Below are 22,401 nucleotides of genomic sequence, written 5' to 3'. Positions count from 1 at the left end.
AGGTTTCTTGCTACAATACCTTTAGCCGGAGAAAGTTCTTCTTCTTCTTCTGTTTGACCGGAGAAAGTTAACTGCGCCACAGACTGAACAAGGAAATGAACCAACCCAGAGGGGGGAGTCTCTCTCTCTCTCTCTCTCTCTCTCACACTCACTCTCTCTCTCTCTCTCTCTCTCTCTATCTAGTTGTCAAAAAAGTTATTGTTGGAGGAAGTGAAACTTCCAAATATGGTTTGTGGGCTGGAACACTTCCTGTTGCTGCTGATCCAATGTTAAACTTTTCAGTGGAGAACATAACAACTGAGAGGAGAGAGACAGGGAGGGAGGGGCAGAGAGATAGGGGGAGAGGGGGGCGGGGCTAGGCCTAGTATTTCTCAGTTTATAATCTTTTATTTGGCTGTGTTCCAGGCAGGCTACAGAATCAAAGATTAAAGAGCATGGAAACACACACAAAGAAAAGGCACATGAATTTCCCATGTGATAAAATGTTTATCACATATGATCATGATTTATGTTATGATTATTGCTGCCTTCAAATGGGGTTGTGTTTACGACATGAGTCCATAGTCAGGCGGCTTAGCAAATGGATGTACGTTCCTGACAAAAGCACCACATTTTTTCCATGCACTGACAATTCCCTTAGCTTGCGATTTTTTATAGGATCCACGTAAAAATATATATAATATATATATTAAAAAAAAACATTTTTTTTTGAAAGGCCATAACTTCCACGCCGTTTGTCCCAATTGCAAGCAACTTTTTTCCATGTGTTCAACATTGCTCTACAAATGTGCCTCAAGGAGCCTTGGGGTCCACCTGGAAGTTTTTGAGATATTTTGAAAGTTTTGGAAAACACATTTTTGACATCTCCTAGCCCGCTTCACCGATCTCCACCAACATCGCTATGTAGCATCTGTGGACGAAGCTCTACAAGAGTGTATCTTTTCAGATTTTTGAAATCTCCTTTTGTTTCAAAGATATTAAAAGTCAGGCAGCTTAGCAAATGGATGTATAGCTGCAAGCGGCCATGACAGGGGTTTAAGCCTTTTCTGAACGGTACTGAGGTCGCAAAAAAATGTCTGTGGTTCTCATGACACGGTCCACCTACAGTATATCCCTTGATATAGGCTACCTATCTGCCAAGTTTTCTGATCATTGAACCAACGGTTGTGGAGTTATGGCCTTTTTTTGTTAGGCCACCCATATTTTTGGTATTTGCGGTGGCCCCTTTTGGTTGAAACGCACACAATTAAGTACCCATGGTCTTTGATATCTCTAAACATGTTCCCAAACTTTTGTGACGATTCGATAATTGGTCATAAAAAAATGTAAAAAAGTGTTTTCCAAAACTTTCAAAATATCTCAAGCAACTTTTTTCCATGTGTTCAGCTGACCTTGGTCTACAAATTGGCCTTTCAAAGTTTGAAATGTTTTAATTCATTGTTTTTTCATTTTCATTTTTTTGAAGTGGATCCTATCAAAAATGGAAAGCTATGGCTATGGGTAGCATTTGGGGTTGCAACCACTCCCCGCCCCCACTCCCCACGTAATATGGAAACCAGAGCTGCGTCTGTAAGAATACGTTTGCGGGGAATAGCGTGAGCCTCCCACGTGCTATGACGTGCGGTGAAACAACTCGCAATGACTGGGACAGCAGCGGGAATTGGACAAGTACAATTGGGGAAAAAATAGTTGAGAGAAAAACTGCCGCAAGTGTCAGTCTGTCCGGTCCATGGGCTGAGGCTGCAATGCCCTGGGCAACCAGCAGGGGCACTGCTGTAGCCTCTGGCTGAGAATGACTGTAGAGGTCAAATGAGAGAAAATGGTCTCTTTTGGATGGATCATTATGCCAGAGTAGATTAAAAATCTGGCAATTAAACTGTCTTGCTTATTGACAAACGCTGACTCCTCATTAAACATAACTTAGGGCCTTTCTATTTATTACTTCAGCATACATCCAAGACACAAATCAACACTGTTATTAGCACAATCTTCCACCAAAATACACAGTGGAGGACAAAAGTGAGCAGTGTGAACCAATTCTTAAAGTTGAAATTATATTTTAATTATAAAGTGTTGTTAGTGAATATTTTTTAGCCGAATTTACCAGCGATGCGTGAAGCTAATGTCACAATTATTGTCATATCACGATTATCACGACACCCCTAAATGAAACCTTGCTGTAATGAATCCGTCCAAATAACAGCTATTGTGGGGGTGTGTTTGTGTAAAGTTGTTTGCTCCACTATCAGTCATTGAGGAGCGAGAGGAGAGGCTCCCTCCCTCTAAAACCACTCTTAGTGTACATCGGGTAATGGTGCACTCTTGTGGCCAAAAGAGTATTACAACAACAAACACTGGGGGGGGGTAAGCCTAAACCCCGCCCCCTCTCTACTTCAAACTTTACGGAAACATGCCACTGAGCAGGACATGGAGGTCTGGTCATGTGGGTTTAAATTAGCCTGATATCAGACTGAATTGTCAAATCGTTACACCATCTCCTTCTTCACAACACAAATACAGACTATTTAGGTATTCATAAATGAAATGGAAATAGCTGTTGATTTTTTTATTAATAACATCTTGACAATCAACAAACCTGAATTTGTAAGTGCGCTCGTAGACTGATGTGATGCTACATTTTGACATCAGAAGGACATGAAACAGAGTTCACATCAAGCCTGAAAGTGATCACACAGACCACTTGACTTGTGTTACTGATTATAGGCTATTGATTACAGTGCAAACACACTGGAAATGGAAGCGCAGACAGTTTCATTTCGGCATCCTCGTTAACAGACTAGACCAATCACACCGGCCCGGTGCGCCCTGCAGTGACACAAGACAAAATGGAGGCGGCCGATGCAGACTGATGCAGACAACAACAAAGCCAGGAGCGGACAATCACAACACTAGCCTCAAAGCGACTCATCAGCTCTCAACAGCTGCTCGTGAAGACATCAGAAAGAAAATATGACTATCTCTTATGTAACATGTAACGTATTTTTTATTGGGCCGCGCGGGGGGGTATTAACCAATTAACTTCGGATATATTCGAACAAATTGAGGGGCAATTAAAGTTTGTTCAAACTTTATTTTTGGAAAAAGTGACAGCTGTAGTCTGGACTATTTTTGATGTGAGCCGTGAGCGGCCACGTGCAGCCAGGCAGGAAGTCAGTACAAGTTGTGACTGGCGTGGAGCAAAACAGATCACTGCTGGTGTGAATGGCCAGGCTCCTGCTCAAGCTGAATTTACATGCAGCCGCGCTTGTGAATCCAGTGTGTTTGCACCGTTATTCTGCACATCTGCTCTATTCAGGGTTCCTATGCAAGTCTGGAAAAGTATTAAAACTGAATTTGATAATTTTTCAGGTTTTTGGGGATTTGGGAAAAAATGTCTGGAAAAGTATGGGGAAATGTTGTGGTTTAGGTCCGATACATAATTCTAGCTTTTATGTTGTAGACACACTTTGAGTCCAGCATTTTTGGTGATGTGAAGAATAATATTGAGATAGACAGCTGCTGTCAGCATGCATTATATCAAATACCCACCATAATCACATCCAGTCAAGAACAAAATATGGTCTGCACCAAAATCACATCCAGTCAAGAACAAAATATGGTCTGCACCAAAATCACAACCATTCAAGATCATGGGGTCTGCCTGGAAAAATATGGAGTTTTAAAATGGAAAGTATGTAGGAACCCTGCCAATCATCTCATATTCTGACATGTGTGGCTGTGAAGAACAATCTTCATCTATACAGTGATATGACCTAGTCAGCACGGGCAAGATGTCTATCTGCCTAAATCATATTGGAAGACCAGACAAAATCTTCTAACAAGGTCTGGAAAAAGTATGGACATTTTTTAACTGAATGTGTGTAGGAACCCTGGATGCTGAGTGGCAAGAAAAACAAGTGTGAACTTCAGTTTTTCAAAAAACTTTGTATATGAAGTGACTCCGCCTCCTCTAGCTGTACGTCTGCAGATGGGACACAGACAGTCTGCCAACTGTCACAGCTCAGTTCTATCCAGCAGATGAGCCATGCTGTGAGGATGCTGTGAGCCTCTGCAGCACAAGTGTGCACAGTCCAAAGTGCCTGTTGCTCCAGCCGGTCCAGTCTGGTCCGGTCCTGGTCTCGGTCAGGACCAGCGGACCAGCAGCTGGTCTCCATCTTCGATGGAGAAAAAGCCCAGAGGCTTCAGGTCGCTGTCGATCTCGATCTCCTTACCCACAATCTACGACGGAAACATTTCACATGTCAAAAGAGCATTATGGTGCAAACTAGCTCTAGGAGCTACTGGTGATATTTGGTGTTTGTGTTGTATGTGAATGTGCTTGACCTTGGAGCTGGTGTAGGTGAGCGTCAGCTGTGCAGCAGGGATCTTCAGCAGCCGGTACAGGAGGCCCTTCACCTTCTGAACCACCATGGAGGCTGCAGCAACACAGCACAGCACACACGTTATCACTGTACTGTAGAGCAGTGATTCTCAAAGTGGTGTGGCCGCAGCACACTGCTAAACTAAAAGCAGACTCAAGACAGCTATCGATGTATCATTAAACATATATCAAATGATGTGACTTTTCTGATTAAACCACAAAATGATGCTGTACAGATGAATGGGCCATTCCTTAGTTGAGCCTGCGTGCGCTCAGCACTTGAAGCCAGACTCCAGAGTGCAGTGTGGCAGAGTGCAGTGTTGCAGAGTGCAGTGTGGCAGAGTGCAGTGTTGCAGAGTGCAGAGTTGCAGTGTTGCAGAGTGCAGTGTTGCAGAGTGTAGTGTTACAGAGTGCAGTGTTGCAGAGTGCAACGTGCAGTGTTGCACAGTGCAGTGTTACAGAGTGCAGTGTTGCAGAGTGCAGTGTTGCAGAGTGCAGTGTTGCAGAGTGCAGTGTTGCAGAGTGCAGGGTTGCAGAGTGCAGTGTTACAGAGTGCAGTGTTGCAGAGTGCAGTGTTGCAGAGTGCAGTGTTGCAGAGTGCAGTGTTGCAGAGTGCAGTGTTACAGAGTGCAGTGTTGCAGAGTGCAGTTTTGCAGAGTGCAGTGTTGCAGAGTGCAGTGTTGCAGAGTGCAGTGTTGCAGAGTGCAGTTTTGCAGAGTGCAGTGTTGCAGAGTGCAGTGTTACAGAGTGCAGTGTTGCAGAGTGCAGTGTTACAGAGTGCAGTGTTGCAGAGTGCAGTTTTGCAGAGTGCAGTGTTGCAGAGTGCAGTGTTGCAGAGTGCAGTGTTGCCAACTCTTTTCCAAGCAAAGTCGCTATTGGCTGGTCAGAAAGTCGCTGGAAGTAGCTAGAGATGATGTCACACACACGCTAATTTGCATATCAAATTATGCAACAACAAAAGAACACCTCGGCGACTGTATGGTTGTAATATTGTGTAATAAGTGCTAGGGGTGGGACAAAATATCGATACTCACGGTATCGCGATATTTCCACTTGCGATACGTTATCGATACACCGGCACCAAGTATCGATATGTTTATTATTATTTTTTTATTATTATTTTTTTAATAAACAGGCTAAAATATTATGCTGTGTGTGGTAGTTGAAACATAGTTTCAAGTGGACGTTTATTTATGTTTGTAGTTGAAACAAAAACATAAATACTGTAGGCTACATGAATGGAAATGTTTGATCATTAATATCTACTTTTAGAAATTATATAGGTAGTAGTGATGCGCGGGTCACCCAGAACCCGCCGGGTCCCGCGGGCTGGGCCGCCCCGCAGGCGGGCTGGGTTGGCAAATTATGAAAATATCGCGGGTGCGGGCGGGGCAGGCTCAGAACGTGACAAAGCAACATTATTAAATCATTTAGAGCAATGAAACACGCAGAGTAATTAACCTTAAAGACGTTAACTCTCTCTCACACGTAGGTACACACAATCAGACAGACTCCTGCTGCACTCTCTATAGCCTACATGGAGTAAAGAAACGCTTCAATGAGGTAGCCTATGTGCTCTCAAAACAAACATTTTGGAAGGATTATTCGCTGTAATTATTATTTGAAGTGTCCATATAATGCCACCGCAGATTTTCTGTTGTGGACTCGACTGTGATCTATTTGTCAACTTTACTGCAACGTGAGTAGGCTGTGAACAATTGAGTGCGCATGAGATAATTAAAAGAAATCAGACAGCGAGTCTGGCCATATCTGCAAGCCGTGTGCGCACCTGCTGCACTATAGTAGCCTACTACAGTACTGCAACATGGCCAATTGAGAGCGCATGAGGTAATTAAAAGAAATGGGGAAGAATAAGAACTGTTTCTGTAGCCTGCCTAGTGCCTACCTCTACCTGCTACCTCCATTTGAAACACTGCGCGGTCACGCCATCCGCACTTTGGGGAAGCGTAGTCGGTCGCGCTATCTGAAGACCATGGATTAATTGAAGAAAGGCCGACATGAAAGCAGCAGCGCAACTCATCCAGAGCAGCAGGCTACAACTGTTGTCGCGCAGGGCAGCATGTGAGTGTCTGTGTGTGTGTGTGTGTGTGTGTGTGAGAGAGAGAGGGGGGAGAGAGACAGAGTTATTAGCTGCTTTGCACACCTTGGAAGCTCTGCTGTGCTCCTCCTGCGTCCGGAGACATATTACATTAAATTGGCCGTTGCGGGCTGCTGGGTTGGGCTGGGTTCGGAATTTTCAGATATTTTAACGGGGCGGGCGGGGCGGGCTGGCTCCAATGACGGGTTGGGTTGGGGCGGGCCTTAAAAAAACCTGACCCGCGCATCACTAATAGGTAGGTAGGTTATATAGGTTTTCTTGTTTTAATAATAATAATAAAAAGACTTAATGTGTAACTTTTCCTCCGTGGTATCGAAAATGGTATGAGTGAGTGAGTGAACTGAGAGAGTTCATGTCAATTCTGCTAATAAATACATAATACCTGCTTCTTGCCTTTTAGGGGTATTTTTTTCTCTTCAGTTACACAGATATCGTGATGTATCGTAGGTTAAATGTCTTCCAATATATCGATTATCGCAGAATCGCTGTATCGTGATAATATCGTTATCGAGGGCCAAGTATCGTGACCATATCGTATCGTGAGTTACTCCACGATTTCCACCCCTAATAAGTGCTGACTCCACCTGCCTGGGCCAGATTCAGGCATACGCTGTTAGAAATTACAAGCAGGCTAAACTAAACCCTATCCTGCTGCTCTCTCAGTGGAGGGGAGAAGGGGGAGGAGGGGCTGCACTGGAGCGCTGTGTGTATCAGACGGGCAGAGAGGAGAGAGAGAAAACCCGGTAGCAACCGCACCAACTTATACCAAATTAAATCAAGAGCTGTATGGTAAGAAATTGTTTTTTAGATTCATCTGCTCCGTTGTGGAACGGACTCCCGGACAGCCTGAAACTGGTTGATACCATCATTAAATTTAAATCCACCCTAAAAAACTGGCTTATGGAAAACAGCACTTCGTAGCAATTCTCATGTGTTTTTATTTAAAAAAAATTGTCAGCTCTTACCATTTTTAAGTATTTTAAAATGTGTTATAGTTCTTTTAGGTTTGTTTCTTTTATCTAGTTTTTATGTTTTTTTTTTTAGCTTTTTAATCAGTTTGTAGTTCCTATAGGTTTGTACTTTTTATGTACCAATGTTTGTTCTTTGTTGTTTTGAGCTGTCTGTCCAAGGACCAAGGACCACAATGGAAACAAGTCCTCGGATTTTATTGTGTTTTTATCCTTGATGTTGTTGTCTGAGGTGCATATCCTTTGTTCATGTATTCTTTACAATTATCAAATCAATCAATCAATCAAAAAAATCATAGGCAAAATAAATCCACTGCAATTCAACACATCAACATTGCTTCCCATGGTCAGAAACAGTAGTCAGTTTTGTTGCTAGTCGCTTTTGAGAAATGAAGTTGCCAGGGGCGTCTGAAAAGTAGACAAAGTCACCAAGCTGGCAACACTGCCCGAGTGAAGTGGACCCGAACACACACATCGGAAAGCCACATGTGCCTTTTTGATTTTGCAAAAAAAGAAGTTCATAGGGAAGCATGAACTCCTCCAGGTAACGTGGTGCAATTCAAACACAACATCAAACAGTTGAACAGAGTTGTCAGACTGCATTTCAAACCATTTCAAAGGAAAAAAAGAGAAAAGTAAAGCAATCATTTTACTTTCACTTTCATGTTGGTCCACCTGAAACAACTAGCAGGACCACAGTTACCGTTTTCCCGTGGCATGTAGGGCTGTGCAATAAAATCAATACGGCAATATATCGCAAATTTTTTTTCCGCAATACTGTATCGATATTTCAGAAAAATATCGTGATATATCACCATATCGATTTTTTTGCACATCCGTGTGCTCAGTGACACAATAAAAATACTTTTTATTTCAGTGTGTTCAGTAAGACACTCAACACTCAGTAGTTTTGACTCAATTTGCCCACTAAGTTGTCAATATAAAGTGATGTACATATTATTACACTACCTGGGTGGTAGACAGCGTGTTGTATTTTTAGCTCTATTTTAAAAAAATCAGTAAATTATGTAGAGTATTGCAATATATCGCAATATGTGTTGTATCGCAATGTATCGTGATACAATCGTATCGTGACCCATGTATCGTGATACGTATCGTATCGTGAGGTCCTTGCCAATACCCAGCCCTAGTGGCATGGACTCTCTGATAAAGCTCAACAGTCACGTGACGTCTGTTGCCACGGAAGAGAATTCCCCATATATTTTCTCCATAGACCTTTCGAAAAATCCTTATATAACGAGTTTTAAGGCTGAAACCAAGCCAACCAGTGACCTACTGAATCGCAGTGGATAATAATAATTTACTAATGGTGTTCATGTTAACACATTCACTGCCAGCCATTTTTTTTTTACTGTAGGTAGCTTCTGCCAGAGGTTTTTTTTGAGGATTCTGGCTCATCTTTCAAGACCCGAGGATTCTTTTCTGCTAAGATTTTGTGAACACAAAATATCTCAAAAGAACTAATAGAATGTGTGCTTTCTCTGTCTAAAAGAGTTAGTTTGTAGAGTTAGTAGTTATGTAGGCATTAGCACTTGAATACAGCATGGTTTCAGCGTCTGAAAATTTAAGCTGAGATAAATAGCTTTTTGTGAAATTCGATAGAACAGTCACTTTAACCATTCATTTTTGGCATCAGTAAGACGTCAGACATCTAAACAATAGTTTTGAACAGTAATTTCCTCCATAACAGCAGGAAACCCCCCTCTACTTCAAACTCCTCCCTCCGTGTGTGTTCTTCTTGGCTGCAGCGGGCGTGTCACAAGCACGTTTCTGCTGCTGCTGCTGCTGCTGCTCCTGTCTGCTGGCGGCCGCTGGGCGAGGATGGGCTCGCTCGTTTCTTGGGGTTTCGGTTGAGAAACCCCAAGAAACGGGGTTTCTTTTGCGATTCTGGTCTTATTTATGCTGCGTGTTTCAAAGTGTGTTGCACCCATAATCTATTATGCAAATTTGCAATCCCCCACCGCCAGCAATCAGCGCGAAAGCGAAAGCGTTTTCGCCAATCCATTTTACAGTATGAGAATGGTTTCATCGCACGTTCCCCTGCAGTTTTGGCTCGGCTTTATCTAGTCTGGAGAGCACTGTCGCCACTTAGTGGGTCGGTGGAATGGGTTGTACACGTTCGGTGGCTTCAATATTTATATAAGAGATGTAAAAGGGTTAGATCAACGTCCCACCGTCAATTTTTTTTTTTTTTTGACGTATCAACACGTCATTGGCAGTCAACCGTTGGATTTTTTTTGACGTATCAACACGTCATTGGCAGTGAACGTGTTAAGCAGGTATTAAATTATGTGTTATTTCAGGTTCGGGTTAGGTAATTTAGTGACCCTTATTGTAAAGTGTTACCAGAAAAGACATAGGATTTGACCGCAGCCCAAGACAAAATTCCAAACTCCTTCCACCTGGCTTACCTGGGAGTCTCTTCTCGATGGGCTTCCTGTCAGCTTCATCTGGAAACACAAAGGTCACATCTAGCGGGGAGAGACGGGAGGAACGTTAGTGTTTCCACAGGTAGCCTCTGATATACAGGTGAGACGGGAGCCAATCAGAGAACTAATTGGAGGAAGAGGCGGGACTAACTTATCAGTTGATTCTTCAGGGCGAAGGGCTGCTGCTTCTTGAGCTCGCCTTCCTCCGGAGCGCCGTGCTCTGAGAGAGAAGACGAGAAAACCACCAACACTCAAGAACGTTTCTGCCCTCTGGACTGACGACAACAACCACATTCTGATTTATAACGTCACAAAATGACATACAAAATATTTTAAGGAATACATTTTTCTATTTTTTTTCCCCAGACTTTTGGTTTTGGCATCACACGAAAGATCGCCATGCATGTCAATGCGATGGACATTAACTTATTTATTTAACCCATTGATACCTGATGCAGCACTTGCGTGTATATCCCTCATTTGTGTGCATATCCCTTTAAGACCGCGAACCGCGTTAATGCGGTTCGCGGTCTTAAAGGGATACACACACAAATGCTGCATCAGTTATCAATGGGTTAAAGTCAGTGTAAAGAAGAAATAAATGTGTTTTGAATTTGTCACATCACAGTAGGGCATTCACAGACTAGTCGACTATCAAAAGCACTAGTTGACACTGTGCATCATAGTAGACTAATCGTTCATCTGTGCTTTTAGGAATAAACAATATAAATAAATAAATTGAACATAGATTTGCTTGAACAATCATTTTCTACATTACAGGCAGGGTAGAGGCAAACTCTGGGGTTTAGTTTTGATCATAGACTGTATAATAAATGGACAAAGCTAGCGTGACGTCACCCATTGGTTTTGGAGTCACAGTTTGAAGCCACAAATCAGTTGAATTCTCTGTAATTTTTGATCCCTGCCATGTTTGCAATTGGGAGCCAGGAGTCCATATTTGGACAAAAGGGAAGCTGGGGGAGAACGTGGGATGGGTCCGACTGCTCCGACTCACTGGACCTGACCGCCGTTGTTGTTGTCCGCTTAGCGTTGCTTCGAGCCTCGCGCCTGATAACTGCTGCTAACCAGTAGCCTCCATAATTCAATGTTATAGCTGTTAACTCATTCTCCATCATTGACGCAACGTTGCGTTATTTAATACAGAACGCTTCCCCGCCATTGACGCAACGCTGTGTCAATCCGTCTTTTCACTGCCATACGATAGATGGCGCTCTTGGCCACCTTATGAAGTGCTTAGCGATCGTGTAGTCCTCTGCAAGCCAGAGTTTTTACCCTCCACAAAACCAGCCAGCGTTCTCAGCATCGATCTCCCTTCATGGAGGAAGCTCATAAAACACATCCAGCCTGCCAGGCTGAGCCTGGTGCCTCTGGTACAAGGAGTTGTTTCCCCCAGGCTGGACACGTTGTCACACGGGCTCGTGACAGTAACTCAACGCAGAAGGATTTATTTCCCAATAAACTGGTAAACACACCAATCACTGCTCCTGTCAGTTAGATCAGTCATCCGCTTTGTGAACCCTCTCACATAGTGACAGTGTACACTTCAGCCATCAAATACGGTCCCAGACCTCCACACATCGAGTACCAGGAAGCACCAGACCTCCACACATCGAGTACCAGGAAGCACCAGACCTCCACACATCGAGCACCAGGAAGCACCAGGGGCCGGTTGCACCAACTAGTCTTAACTATGCCTGGTCGTAACTAGGGCTGCAACTAACGATTATTTTGATAATCGATTAATCGGTAGGGTTAGTTGTCGATTAATCGATTAATCGGATATATTGAAATCGCTCAGAAATGCTCGATTTAACCCTTTGATGCATACAATTCCAACATTACGATGATTCTAGTAGTCCCTGCAACATAAGTCTGCATCAAAACATTCTTGTTTATACTGTATTCATTAGTGGTTTATATTGGAACACTTCAAACTTGCATACAAAAAGGGGGAAACCACAACCAAGTTAAATTGTAGAAAACTGTTTTTATTTACTCAAGAACATGAACACTTCACCAACACCACTTCACTTCCTCTCTCCTTCACTGCCTACTTCCTTTAGCCCTTCACCACTTCACTTCCTCTCTCCTTCACTGCCTACTTCCTTTAGCCCTTCACCACTTCACTTCCTCTCTCCTTCACTGCCTACTTCCTTTAGCCCTTCACCACTTCACTTCCTCTCTCCTTCACTGCCTACTTCCTTTAGCCCTTCACCACTTCACTTCCTCTCTCCTTCACTGCCTACTTCCTTTAGCCCTTCACCACTTCACTTCCTCTCTCCTTCACTGCCTACTTCCTTTAGCCCTTCACCACTTCACTTCCTCTCTCTAATATGAAATAAAAAGGAATCACAGGCAGGCTATATGATTTTTAGTTAAACTGGTCATAACTTTTAATTAAACTGGGGCCATGCTAATCCAGTTTCAATCATCTGAATTGAACTAAAATTAAATATGAAATTAAAAGGCAGACTTCTCTTGAATTACAGGCAGAGCATATGCTTCAGCTTGTTAAACAAGTAGAACTGGTCAGGCTAATCCAGTTTCAATAATCTGAATTTGACTCAAATGAAATATGAAAAAAAAAAAAAAAAAAAAAAAAAAAAAAAAAAACATTTTTTTTTTTTTTTTTGCCAAAAAGCCAACGAATCGATAATCAAATTCGTTGCCAACAAATTTAATAATCGATTTTAATCGATTTAATCGATTAGTTGTTGCAGCCCTAGTCGTAACTCCTACGTCGGTCTTAGTTAAGACCAGTCTTTAGAGTGGATTTATGCCTGTTGCACCAACACGGCTTACGTCTGGTCTTAACTATGCTGGTCGTAGCAATGCGCGTCCATGTGAATTGCCAGGGAATGCACCCTGATTGGATGATGTTGCAAAAAATGTGCCTCGCGACCTGCTTGGAGCACTGTGCCACTACGCTCTCTCAGCCACTACTGTAAGTGCATCACTACACTCCTCCCACCCTCCCTCGCTCCGGGGGAAAAATGGCGGCGATTGAGCCAGAAAGACAGTCTGAATGAAATTGAATGTAACGTTCCCAATTCTATGTATTAAGTTCTAAAAAATTAACGGCAACATTTTGGAAGGCTAAGCCACACAACTAGCTCGTTGTAATCTAACATCATGCTTCAAAAGATGGAGAACTGGCTGTGTTACGACGATGAGGGTAAGGACTCAAAACGTTCTCCGCTGATAAGACACGGAGATCTCTGTTACAGGCAGGCGCTACGCCTCCTGCTGACCAGGCGTAACTCTTACGCCTGGGCGTAGTGAAAAGAAGGCTTAAGCCGTCTTGGTGCAACCGGCGTAGATGTTAGGTCGTAAAGTTACGACCAACTTAGCTTAAGACCAGTGTAAGACCAGTTGGTGCAACCGGCCCCAGACCTCCACACATGGAGTACCAGGAAGCACCAGACCTCCACACATGGAGTACCAGGAAGCACCAGCCCCACGGAGAAGATGAGAGTGTGTCCCGCCCGCGTGCGCTCTCCGTGCGGGGTGCATTTCTCACTCGCTTCGGTGCACAAAAAGGCAGGTATCTGGGCTTTCTGGTCAGAGACGCGTTTTCAGTGAAAACAACCTACATTCAAGTGTCTATAACTAAAGAACGGAAGAAGGCAGAAACAAACTTTTCCCCCCATGAGATTAGAGGCTTTTGTCTTGGGATATTTGGTGTTTACATAGTTATAGAAGAAAATATTCTGTGGGTCGTGGAAAATCACTGAAAATGCTCAGAAACACTGGCTGGCGCGGTGTCTGGCGACTTTTCCTTTGAAACTCTGGCAGGGAATGAGTTAAGGTAATCTTAGTAGCTAGATAGCCTCAGCTAGTCTCCTCACAGACCCGTGTTGTTTTCCTTCGCCCCAAAGTCGCAAGATGTGGTCAAATAATATTTGAAGGACGGGTTTATGCTCATAATATTGTTGTTGGAATTGTATGTTACGGATTGACTGGCCTGCATGCCTGTTAGTCTAACGTTAGTACAACATTAGCGAGTTGGCTAGGTAGGCAGACAGACATGGTTTCGGTTGTGCGCATGGAGAGACTCAGGTTCTTGAGGACCAATTCGCTTAACACATTTTCAACCATTTTGGGCCCGTTTCTGGCCCACTTGGACGAGGTCAGGGGTGACGGGTAACACGCCCGTGCAGCTAATTTCCGACGGACTCTTTGCGTGGGATTCTATGCACATCTATTACAAGCACATAAGCACATTATGTGGCTGGTAGCACTACTTTGGAATGTTGATATGTGTATGTTTTTTTCTTTTTCCATGTTCGAGTTTGTTTTTGACGTTCTGAAAAATTTAAAATAAAATATTGGGGGAAAAACTCATGTCACCAGGCTCTCTCTCAAAGGAGAAGGCTCACACACAGTGCAAGTCTCCCACATACTCCTCATCTACGCGTCATAGCTCAACTGAATACCACCTGAAGCCACCATTCCTTTGTTCAAGAATGCAAACCTTGTGATTTCCTAAACCATGCAACCAATATTACAACACTAACGTTAACGCGAGTTATAAATAAATTGTAGTAGAAACTTCAGTGTTTTTCTGTCGCCTTGATCAGATTTGTGCAGTGATCCCCACACACCTGTAATCAAACATGAGTGGAATCAACGTCTGGGCATTTGCATCTGTCATTATTAAAGTCCTACAAGTATCTCGGTGTCCACCTGGACAGTAAGCTGGACTGGAAGAAGAACACAGATTCTGTGTTCAAGAAGGCCCAGTCTCGACTTTTCCACTTGAGGAAGCTTAGATCGTTCGACATCAGCAGGTCACTTCTTCATGTGTTCTACCAAGGTATCCTAGCTAGTGTCCTTTTCTATGCTGTGCTGTGCTGGGGGGGCAGCATCACTGTCATGGACACAAATAGGATAAACAAAATGATTAAAAAGGCTGGCTCAGTGATCGGCCTTCCCCCTGATTCCTTGGAGATGATTATAGCCAAGAGAACAAGGAGAAAACTGAACTCTATTCTTTCTTTTGAAGGCCATCCTTTGTATAATGTATTTAATGCTCTGCGCAGTTCGTTTAGTAATAGGCTTTTGATGCCTCGGTGCTCTACTGAGCCATTTAGAAGATCTTTTGTTCCTGCTTCTGTCAAATTCTTTAATGAACACTGCTAGCTCTGCATTGTGAGGCTCTCTCTCTCTCTCTACTGTGTTATTGTTATTGTGCTGTATGTTACCGTTTCCTGTTTGTGTATCTGTACTCGCTCTGGTGGCAAACCATGTTTCCCCTCGGGGATTGAGAATAAACACCATACCATACCATCTGACGGGCAAACTCAGAGATATTACTCTTTTTGGGGTTGATGCAGGTAAAACTCTTTTTTTCTCACAGGGCTTTTGTTTGAGTCTTGCAATCAGATTTCTGAAGAGAAAGATCATATATTTTAGATGTCTTCAATGGAATAACGTTACTATGAATAGCCTATATTCATAGTAACGTTATTCCTTAAAGAATTTGACAGAAGCAGGAACAAAAGATCTTCTAAATGGCTCAGTAGAGCACCGAGGCATCAAAAGCCTATTACTAAACGAACTGCGCAGAGCATTAAATACATTATACAAAGGATGGCCTTCAAAAGGAATACTGCTCATCATCGGAAAACCATTGACTTCTTGTTTGTACCAGAACAGGCTGCTTGTTTGTTGGGCTCCTGACACTCTTGATTTGTTTTTAACTATTTTTCTACTTTTAAAAATCTTAATGTTTTTTCTTAACTCATGGTGCTACTCGACATTTTGTAACAAAGTGGATAGATAATCCAATAGTTGTGGATGGACTATATATTTTTGTGATATTTTGTGGATTCACTCCACTTCGGCCTACTACCTCTGCTCTGCTGAATCCAACCCAAGCCACTGGCTGCCAAGGGCATCCCAGACCCTGCAGCAGCCAGGATCCACTCCACTTCGGCCTACTACCTCTGCTCTGCTGAATCCAACCCAAGCCACTGGCTGCCAAGGGCATCCCAGACCCTGCAGCAGCCAGCTACCATCTAGGCCAGGCCCAGGCCTCAACAGCAGCCAGCTACCATCCAGGCCAAGCCCAGGCTTCAACAGCAGCCAGCTACCATCCAGGCCAGGCCCAGGCCTCAACAGCAGCCAGCTACCATCCAGGCTAGGCCCAGGCTTCAACAGCAGCCAGATACTGTTACGGTGCTCTTTACATTCTTGTGTTGCTGTTCACCACACTTCACACTAATGATGCTTGCTAGTGGTGCATGACTACAAGCAACAATTTATCATCATTAAAGGACAGGGCTGAAGTGTGCTCAGGTTCTTTTTCTAATTCATGGTGATACTTGACATTGTGTGGCAAAGTGGATAGATAATCCAATAGTTGTGGATGGACTGGCTTTCAAGGCCCTGCAGCAGCCAGCTACCATCTAGGCCAGGCTCAGGCTTCAACTGCAGCCAGTTACACTCTTAATAATCCTGGGTTAAAAGTCAACACCTTTATGAATTATGGTTGTAACAACCTCCCCTACAAACTGTTCTAGCTGTCATCAACTCAGCCAACGGATTACGGAGCTGGAAGGGAGGATCTCCCAGCTCTACCAAATACATGAGGATGAGGTATTGCTTGATTCCCTCCTGCAGGCTGTGGTATCCAAGGTGGCTGATAATGACAACACTACTCTTCCATGGTCTGGCTCTAGTATTACCGGGGCGCCAGAGGATACTGGTGGTCTACCAGAGGACCCCTGGATTCACCTGGGCGCGATGCCCATATCTCAGCCGGTTGTCTCCACCCCCTACCCCCAGTCTGCTGGCGGTCGGGCCATTGGCTCGAGAGGGGCTAAACACCACCACGGCAATGAATATCATCGTCTGAATGGAGCTACGTCACCATCCCACCTGTCCCTCTCCAACCGCTTCGCCCCACTGTCTACCGACACCCCGCACCACCCAACGGATCCCCCTGTGTCTTCAGAAACAGCTCCCGTCTGTGCTACTTCTCCATCACCGCCAGTGGCAAACAGCACCCGGGTAGCCAGCTCCTCCACTGATCGGCAACACCCTTCATCTCGATCCAGGTCATCTTCATCATCATCACGGCTCAAGCTCCTGAATGCAGCAGTTGTCCATCACTCGGGTGCTCCCACCCCCTCCCCCATCCCGAGCCGAGCCGAGCCCTGCACTGTGCTGTCTTCCTGTGGGGATAGTGCTGCCCCTCTCCCTCCTGCTCAGCTCCTGCCCTCTCAGACAACCCCTATAAAGTCCGGGAGCAAGCAGGTGATCGCTCCCCCCCTCCCACGGCAGGTATGTGATGCCCTCATAATTGGAGACTCAATTGTCAGAAACGTTGAAATAAACAACTGCCAAGTCAGATGTCATCCAGGTGCAAAAACAGCAGACATTGACTATGTTCTACCTCACATTTTGTCTGATTTCACTCGTGTTGATTATTTGGTGTTACATGTTGGGTCTAATGATATTCAAGCTGGTGCCTCTGAGCTGATAAAATTAGACTTCATAAAGCTCTTTGATAGCCTTGCCCGGACAGGCAAGGATTTCATTGTATCTGGTCCACTGCCTTGTACACATAGGGGAGACATGAAATTCAGTCGCCTTCGACAGTTGCACCTTTGGTTGAAAGGATTTTGTACATACAATAATGTCCCCTACATCGACAACTTTTTGTTATTTTGTAACAGGCGTAACCTGTTCAATAAGGATGGTCTCCACCTTAATAGGGAGGGAGCCAGACTGCTCTCTTTAAATATGCAGCATGTTCTGGACGCACTATACTGGGTACCTCCACTATGATGTGTCCCAAGTCCAAGCCTCCCAGCCCCCCAGACCTTCAGTCCCACTCATTCCATCTCTCAGCCTGGGCTTGGGCTATTGTTGAATTATGATTTGCCTGTTTTCCCTAATATTATGCCTGTTCTGTCTATTAATGATCGCTCTGTTTATGACTCAACCCTGCTTGACATCAAGGTTCATAATATTTCTGTTATCTGCCCCTCTCTAATGCGTCTCTCGCGACGTGTCTCTCAGCAGGGCGGAGTCACACAAAGCAACCTAATTATGATCCCTGTCGACATTACTCTGCCCATTCTCCCCATCGATGCAGGTACTACTGTTCTGAGGTCCCCTCAGGAGTTCCGTGCTTCTGATGGGTTAAGATTTTTACACTTGAATGTTAGGAGTCTTCTGCCTAAAATGGATTTCATCAGTGTTTTGGTCAATGATGCCTCCCCTGACATATTTGTCATATCAGAGTCTTGGCTATCTAGCAGAGTCCCTGACTCAGATATTGCACTGTCTGGTTATAACCTGTTCAGAATCGACAGAAAAGCTAAAGGAGGCGGTATAGTGATATTTGTCAAAGAGCATTTAGTCACCCATTTAATTACAGCCTCCTCTGTTCCGAAATGTTTTGAGTGCCTTGTGTTAGATGTTTGTGTGGGAGGTAATATTCACATCACAGTTTCAGGGGTTTACCGCCCGCCCTCTGCGCCGGCATCTGCCTTAGATGGCATCGGGAAGGTGCTTTCCACCTATGCAGTCTCTGAACTTTTGGTTATGGGAGATTTTAATTATGACTGGATCTCCGAGAGCTCCTCCATCCTAAAACAGTTATGTTTAGAACTGGATTTATCCCAACTTATCCAAAGCCCCACAAGATTGAATGTAAGACATCCATCTAAGTCCACCTTGATTGACATTGTTTTAACAAATAGACCTTTTAAATATCTGCATAGTGGAGTGTTTGCACAGGGCATTAGTGACCACTGTCCTATAGCCTGTGTTAGAGTCGCCAAAGCTAGTAAATTAAAGGGACATATCACCATGAAACGCAACTTCAAGGGCTTTGTTGAACAGGGCTTCTTGCATGATTTATTTCATTCTGACCTGGAGAGAGTGTGTTTAATTCCAGACCCTGAGCTGGCTGTAAAACACTTCTCTCTCATTTTTAATTCAATCACTGAGAAGCATGCTCCATACAAAAAGTATAGAGTAAAAAATCGTATTAGCCCCTGGTTCTCAGATGATATCACGAGAGCGCTTCGACTCAGGGACTCTGCCTGGTCGACTGCGAGATCCACTAGCAGTCCTGCAGACTGGCTTCTCTTTAGGAAGCTGCGTAATAAATGCACTAGTACTATTAGAAAAGCTAAATCTGATTTCTATGCATCTTCTCTCAGTAATTCACAGGGGAATACAGCTGGTTTTTGGAGAATCATCAATTCGCTAAAAACCAGGCCCACTTCTGGACTTCCTCCTCAGATTAAAACTAAGAATACTGTCATTTCTGATAAATCAGAGATATGTGATGCATTCAATAGACATTTTATAGCGTCCGGCCACCTCTTTGATAGGCAACCTAGTAGTGTGAACCCTCAGGCTCATTCCCCTGAAATTGTAGTTGTGGACTCATCAAACCCCTCCCCCCCTGCTGCAGACAGATTTTCCTTCAGTCCGGTTAGTGAGCAGGATGTCTTAACAGCACTCTCCAATTTGAATAAAACAAAATCCAAGGGAGAGGATGATATTGAGCCATATCTCCTACGCCTTGGTGCCCACTTAATTGCCTCCCCGCTTGCTCATATTTTTAATTTGTCATTTATTTCTGGGGAAATCCCTACTGTCTGGAAAACAGCTCATGTTATGCCTCTGTTTAAAGGGGGCGATCCTTCAGAGTTGAATAACTACCGGCCCATCTCTAAATTGTGCTGTCTAGCCAAGGTCCTTGAATCCTTGGCTAATGAGCAAGTACGAGCCTTCCTAGAGGCTTACAACATCCTCCAGTCACAACAGTCTGGCTTCAGACCCGGACATAGTACAGTTACAGCGACATCTTTTGTTTTAAATGATATTTTGAATGGCATCGATAATCGTCAACATTGTGCGGTTCTCTTTGTTGACCTTTCTAAAGCTTTTGATACGGTGGACCATGACATTCTTTTAAAAAAGCTGTCTTATATTGGTTTCGACGACCTTTCCGTCAACTGGTTTTCTAACTATCTGTCCGATAGGAAGCAAGCTGTCGTGACCAACGACCATAAATCCAACTTTCTCATGACAAACAAGGGGGTCCCTCAAGGGTCTATTTCAGGTCCAGTATTGTTTACTCTTTATATCAATTATATTGTACTCCCCTCTGTAGATTGTAACGTCCATTTTTATGCCGACGATACAATTCTATATTGTTTTGGTCACACCCCAGCACAAGCCAATGCAAAATTGCAGACTGCTTTTATTAACTTTGAAAGGTCTCTTCTGATCCATAAACTTGTCTTAAACTCAGACAAGACCAAATCAATGATGTTCTCTCGGTCCACTGATGGCATCAACAGTTTCTGTATTCGCACACTCCATGGTGTGCAAATTGAAACTGTTGACTCATATAAATATCTTGGTATTTGGCTGGATTCCAAATTGTCCTTTCAGAACCACGTTGAACACCTCGCTAAGAAGTTAAGAAGAAAAATTGGTTTTCTATACAGGAATAAATCCTGCTTCTCACTCTGTACTAGGAAGTCCATTGTTCAATCATTAATTATGTCTGTTTTTGATTATGGTGATGTCGTGTATATGCATGCTGCAGCTTCTGTTTTGAGGCCGCTTGATGCGGTGTATCACAGTGCCCTGCGTTTTATAACAGGTGATACATTTCTTACACATCGTTGTATTTTATATGAGAAGGTAGGCTGGTCCTCCCTGTCGGCTCGAAGGGAACAACACTGCCTTCTATTTATTTATAAAGCCTTGCTCGGGAAGCTTCCCTCTTATTTGTCTTCACTCATTAGTCTGAACAACACATGCTATCATACACGCTCTCAATCACTCATCAGTCTATCTGTACCCCGCATAAGGACTGAGCTAGGAAAGACTGCATTCTCCTTTTATGCCCCTAACAAATGGAACTTACTCCAGAGCTTTTTAAAACTAGACCACTTAGTCCCCTTGGAGTCTTTTAGAGTGCTCATTGAGGGTACCCTATGCAACAGATGCTCTTGTTTTCTATGATGTTTTATATAATTGTATATTTCTTTTTTATTTTGTTCTTTTATCTATTCTTGTTTGTATTCATGTAACTGCTGTACTGTATGTGTGCATATTGTAATCAGGGCTCCCTTGAAAATGAGAGCATGCTCTCAAGGGCACACCCTGTATAAATAAAGGTTAAATAAAAAAAAAAAATAAAAAAAAATTCCATTGAAGACATCTGCAATCAGCATCGGCAAACTTGAGGAGATTACGCTTGCCACAGGATTCAGATATCTAATGGAAAATGGAAAAGAGGAAAAATACATAGCCAGAACGCAGGTCAATAACTTCAATTTAACGTTAAAACTAGAGCCCGACCGATACATTGGCTGATAACCGATATATCATATCGGCCGATATGTTGCCCGATATTGCCGTTTTCTTTTCTTTTTTTAAGTTATAGACAGCATGTTGTGTATATTTGATATTTTTTCTTAACTATTTGTTCTATTTCTTGTGTTTTTGTATTTCTAGTTATTTATAATTATTAAATTCCCAGTTAAGTTTACTGTTTCATTGCATTGATGTCATTTTGGACAATAAAGTTTATTAATTATTAATAAGCTGTAAAATATCCTGCCTACATTACATATTTCAATTCATGTCAACTCATATCTTTGTCAAGTGTTTGATATTTGAGGGATCATTGCAAAAAAATTGTGTAATATAATGTGTATATATAATGTAAGAAATCACCAACTTGCCTCAAATAGGCTATCAGATTCAGATTGAGGCTGAAACACCTGGTGCGCTACTCCAATCCTGGCACTTGTAGAGCATGTTCTGCCCCCAAGTGGAGTGGGAATAACACGTAATAATCATACATAATAACCCCTCCCTGAAAAAATATCCTCGGTCTGGACGAATCACAGAAGTCACCCAAATTGACGTGAAAAAAGCAGATTGCGCCAAAATGCGATGTGTTTGCATCCCTGGATATAGAAGAAAAACATATATATATGTATATATATGCGGTATTTACCACATCACGAGAAATATACAGTATATATATATATGTGTGTATATATATATATATATATATATAATATTTCTCGTGATGTGGTAAATACCGCATAAATATCGGTAAATATGAGTTGAGTGTGTGAGGTGTGTGTGTGGGGGACCTACTCTTTATGAGGCTCTGGTAGCGTGGGTGCTGGCACGTGAATTCGGTGCTGGGGTGGTTCCCCCCCCCCGCCTTTAGCCACTCCTCCCCGAACATCTTGATGTAGTCAAGCTCTGCCCCCCTCCTTTCCTTAGGCAGGATCTGATGGAGCAGTAACAATGCGTACAGTTAACTCGTTCCCCACCACAGTATTACTTTTAAGTTGCTAGCCAGCGGCAGCATTTTCGATCATAAGACGCCCAGAATATTTCGATTTAAAAGAAAGAACAGAGTGCCCACACACACACACACACACACACACACACACACAC

At 43.4% G+C, this 22,401-nt stretch overlaps 2 protein-coding genes across 4 annotated transcripts in view; both read right to left on the bottom strand.

The window, feature by feature from the left end:
• LOC310775421 (NLR family CARD domain-containing protein 3-like) overlaps positions 1–84 on the bottom strand; it is a 65,645-nt gene extending 65,561 nt beyond the window's left edge. For both annotated transcript variants that reach the window (XM_083635568.1, XM_083635569.1), the window contains exon 1: positions 20–84. The gene's annotated coding sequence lies outside the window, so the exon portion shown is untranslated. The remainder of the gene's footprint in view (positions 1–19) is intronic.
• Positions 85–2,562: 2,478 nt separating this feature from the next.
• The window catches only part of tbce (tubulin folding cofactor E), a 63,563-nt gene continuing 43,724 nt past the window's right edge, over positions 2,563–22,401 (bottom strand). For both annotated transcript variants that reach the window (XM_083634697.1, XM_083634698.1), the window contains exons 13-17: positions 22,093–22,231; positions 10,070–10,138; positions 9,901–9,960; positions 4,345–4,436; positions 2,563–4,239 (exon numbers count right to left, since the gene is read on the bottom strand). In XM_083634697.1, the coding sequence (XP_083490823.1) occupies positions 4,144–4,239; positions 4,345–4,436; positions 9,901–9,960; positions 10,070–10,138; positions 22,093–22,231 (456 nt within the window). In that variant the 3' untranslated portion in view covers positions 2,563–4,143. The remainder of the gene's footprint in view (positions 4,240–4,344; positions 4,437–9,900; positions 9,961–10,069; positions 10,139–22,092; positions 22,232–22,401) is intronic.

This window comes from Poromitra crassiceps, assembly GCF_964638095.1.
Source record: "Poromitra crassiceps genome assembly, chromosome: 4".
Taxonomy (NCBI): Eukaryota; Metazoa; Chordata; class Actinopteri; order Beryciformes; family Melamphaidae; genus Poromitra; species Poromitra crassiceps.
The sequence above is the reverse complement of the archived record's forward strand: the minus strand, read 5'-3'. Positions and strand labels throughout refer to the sequence as shown.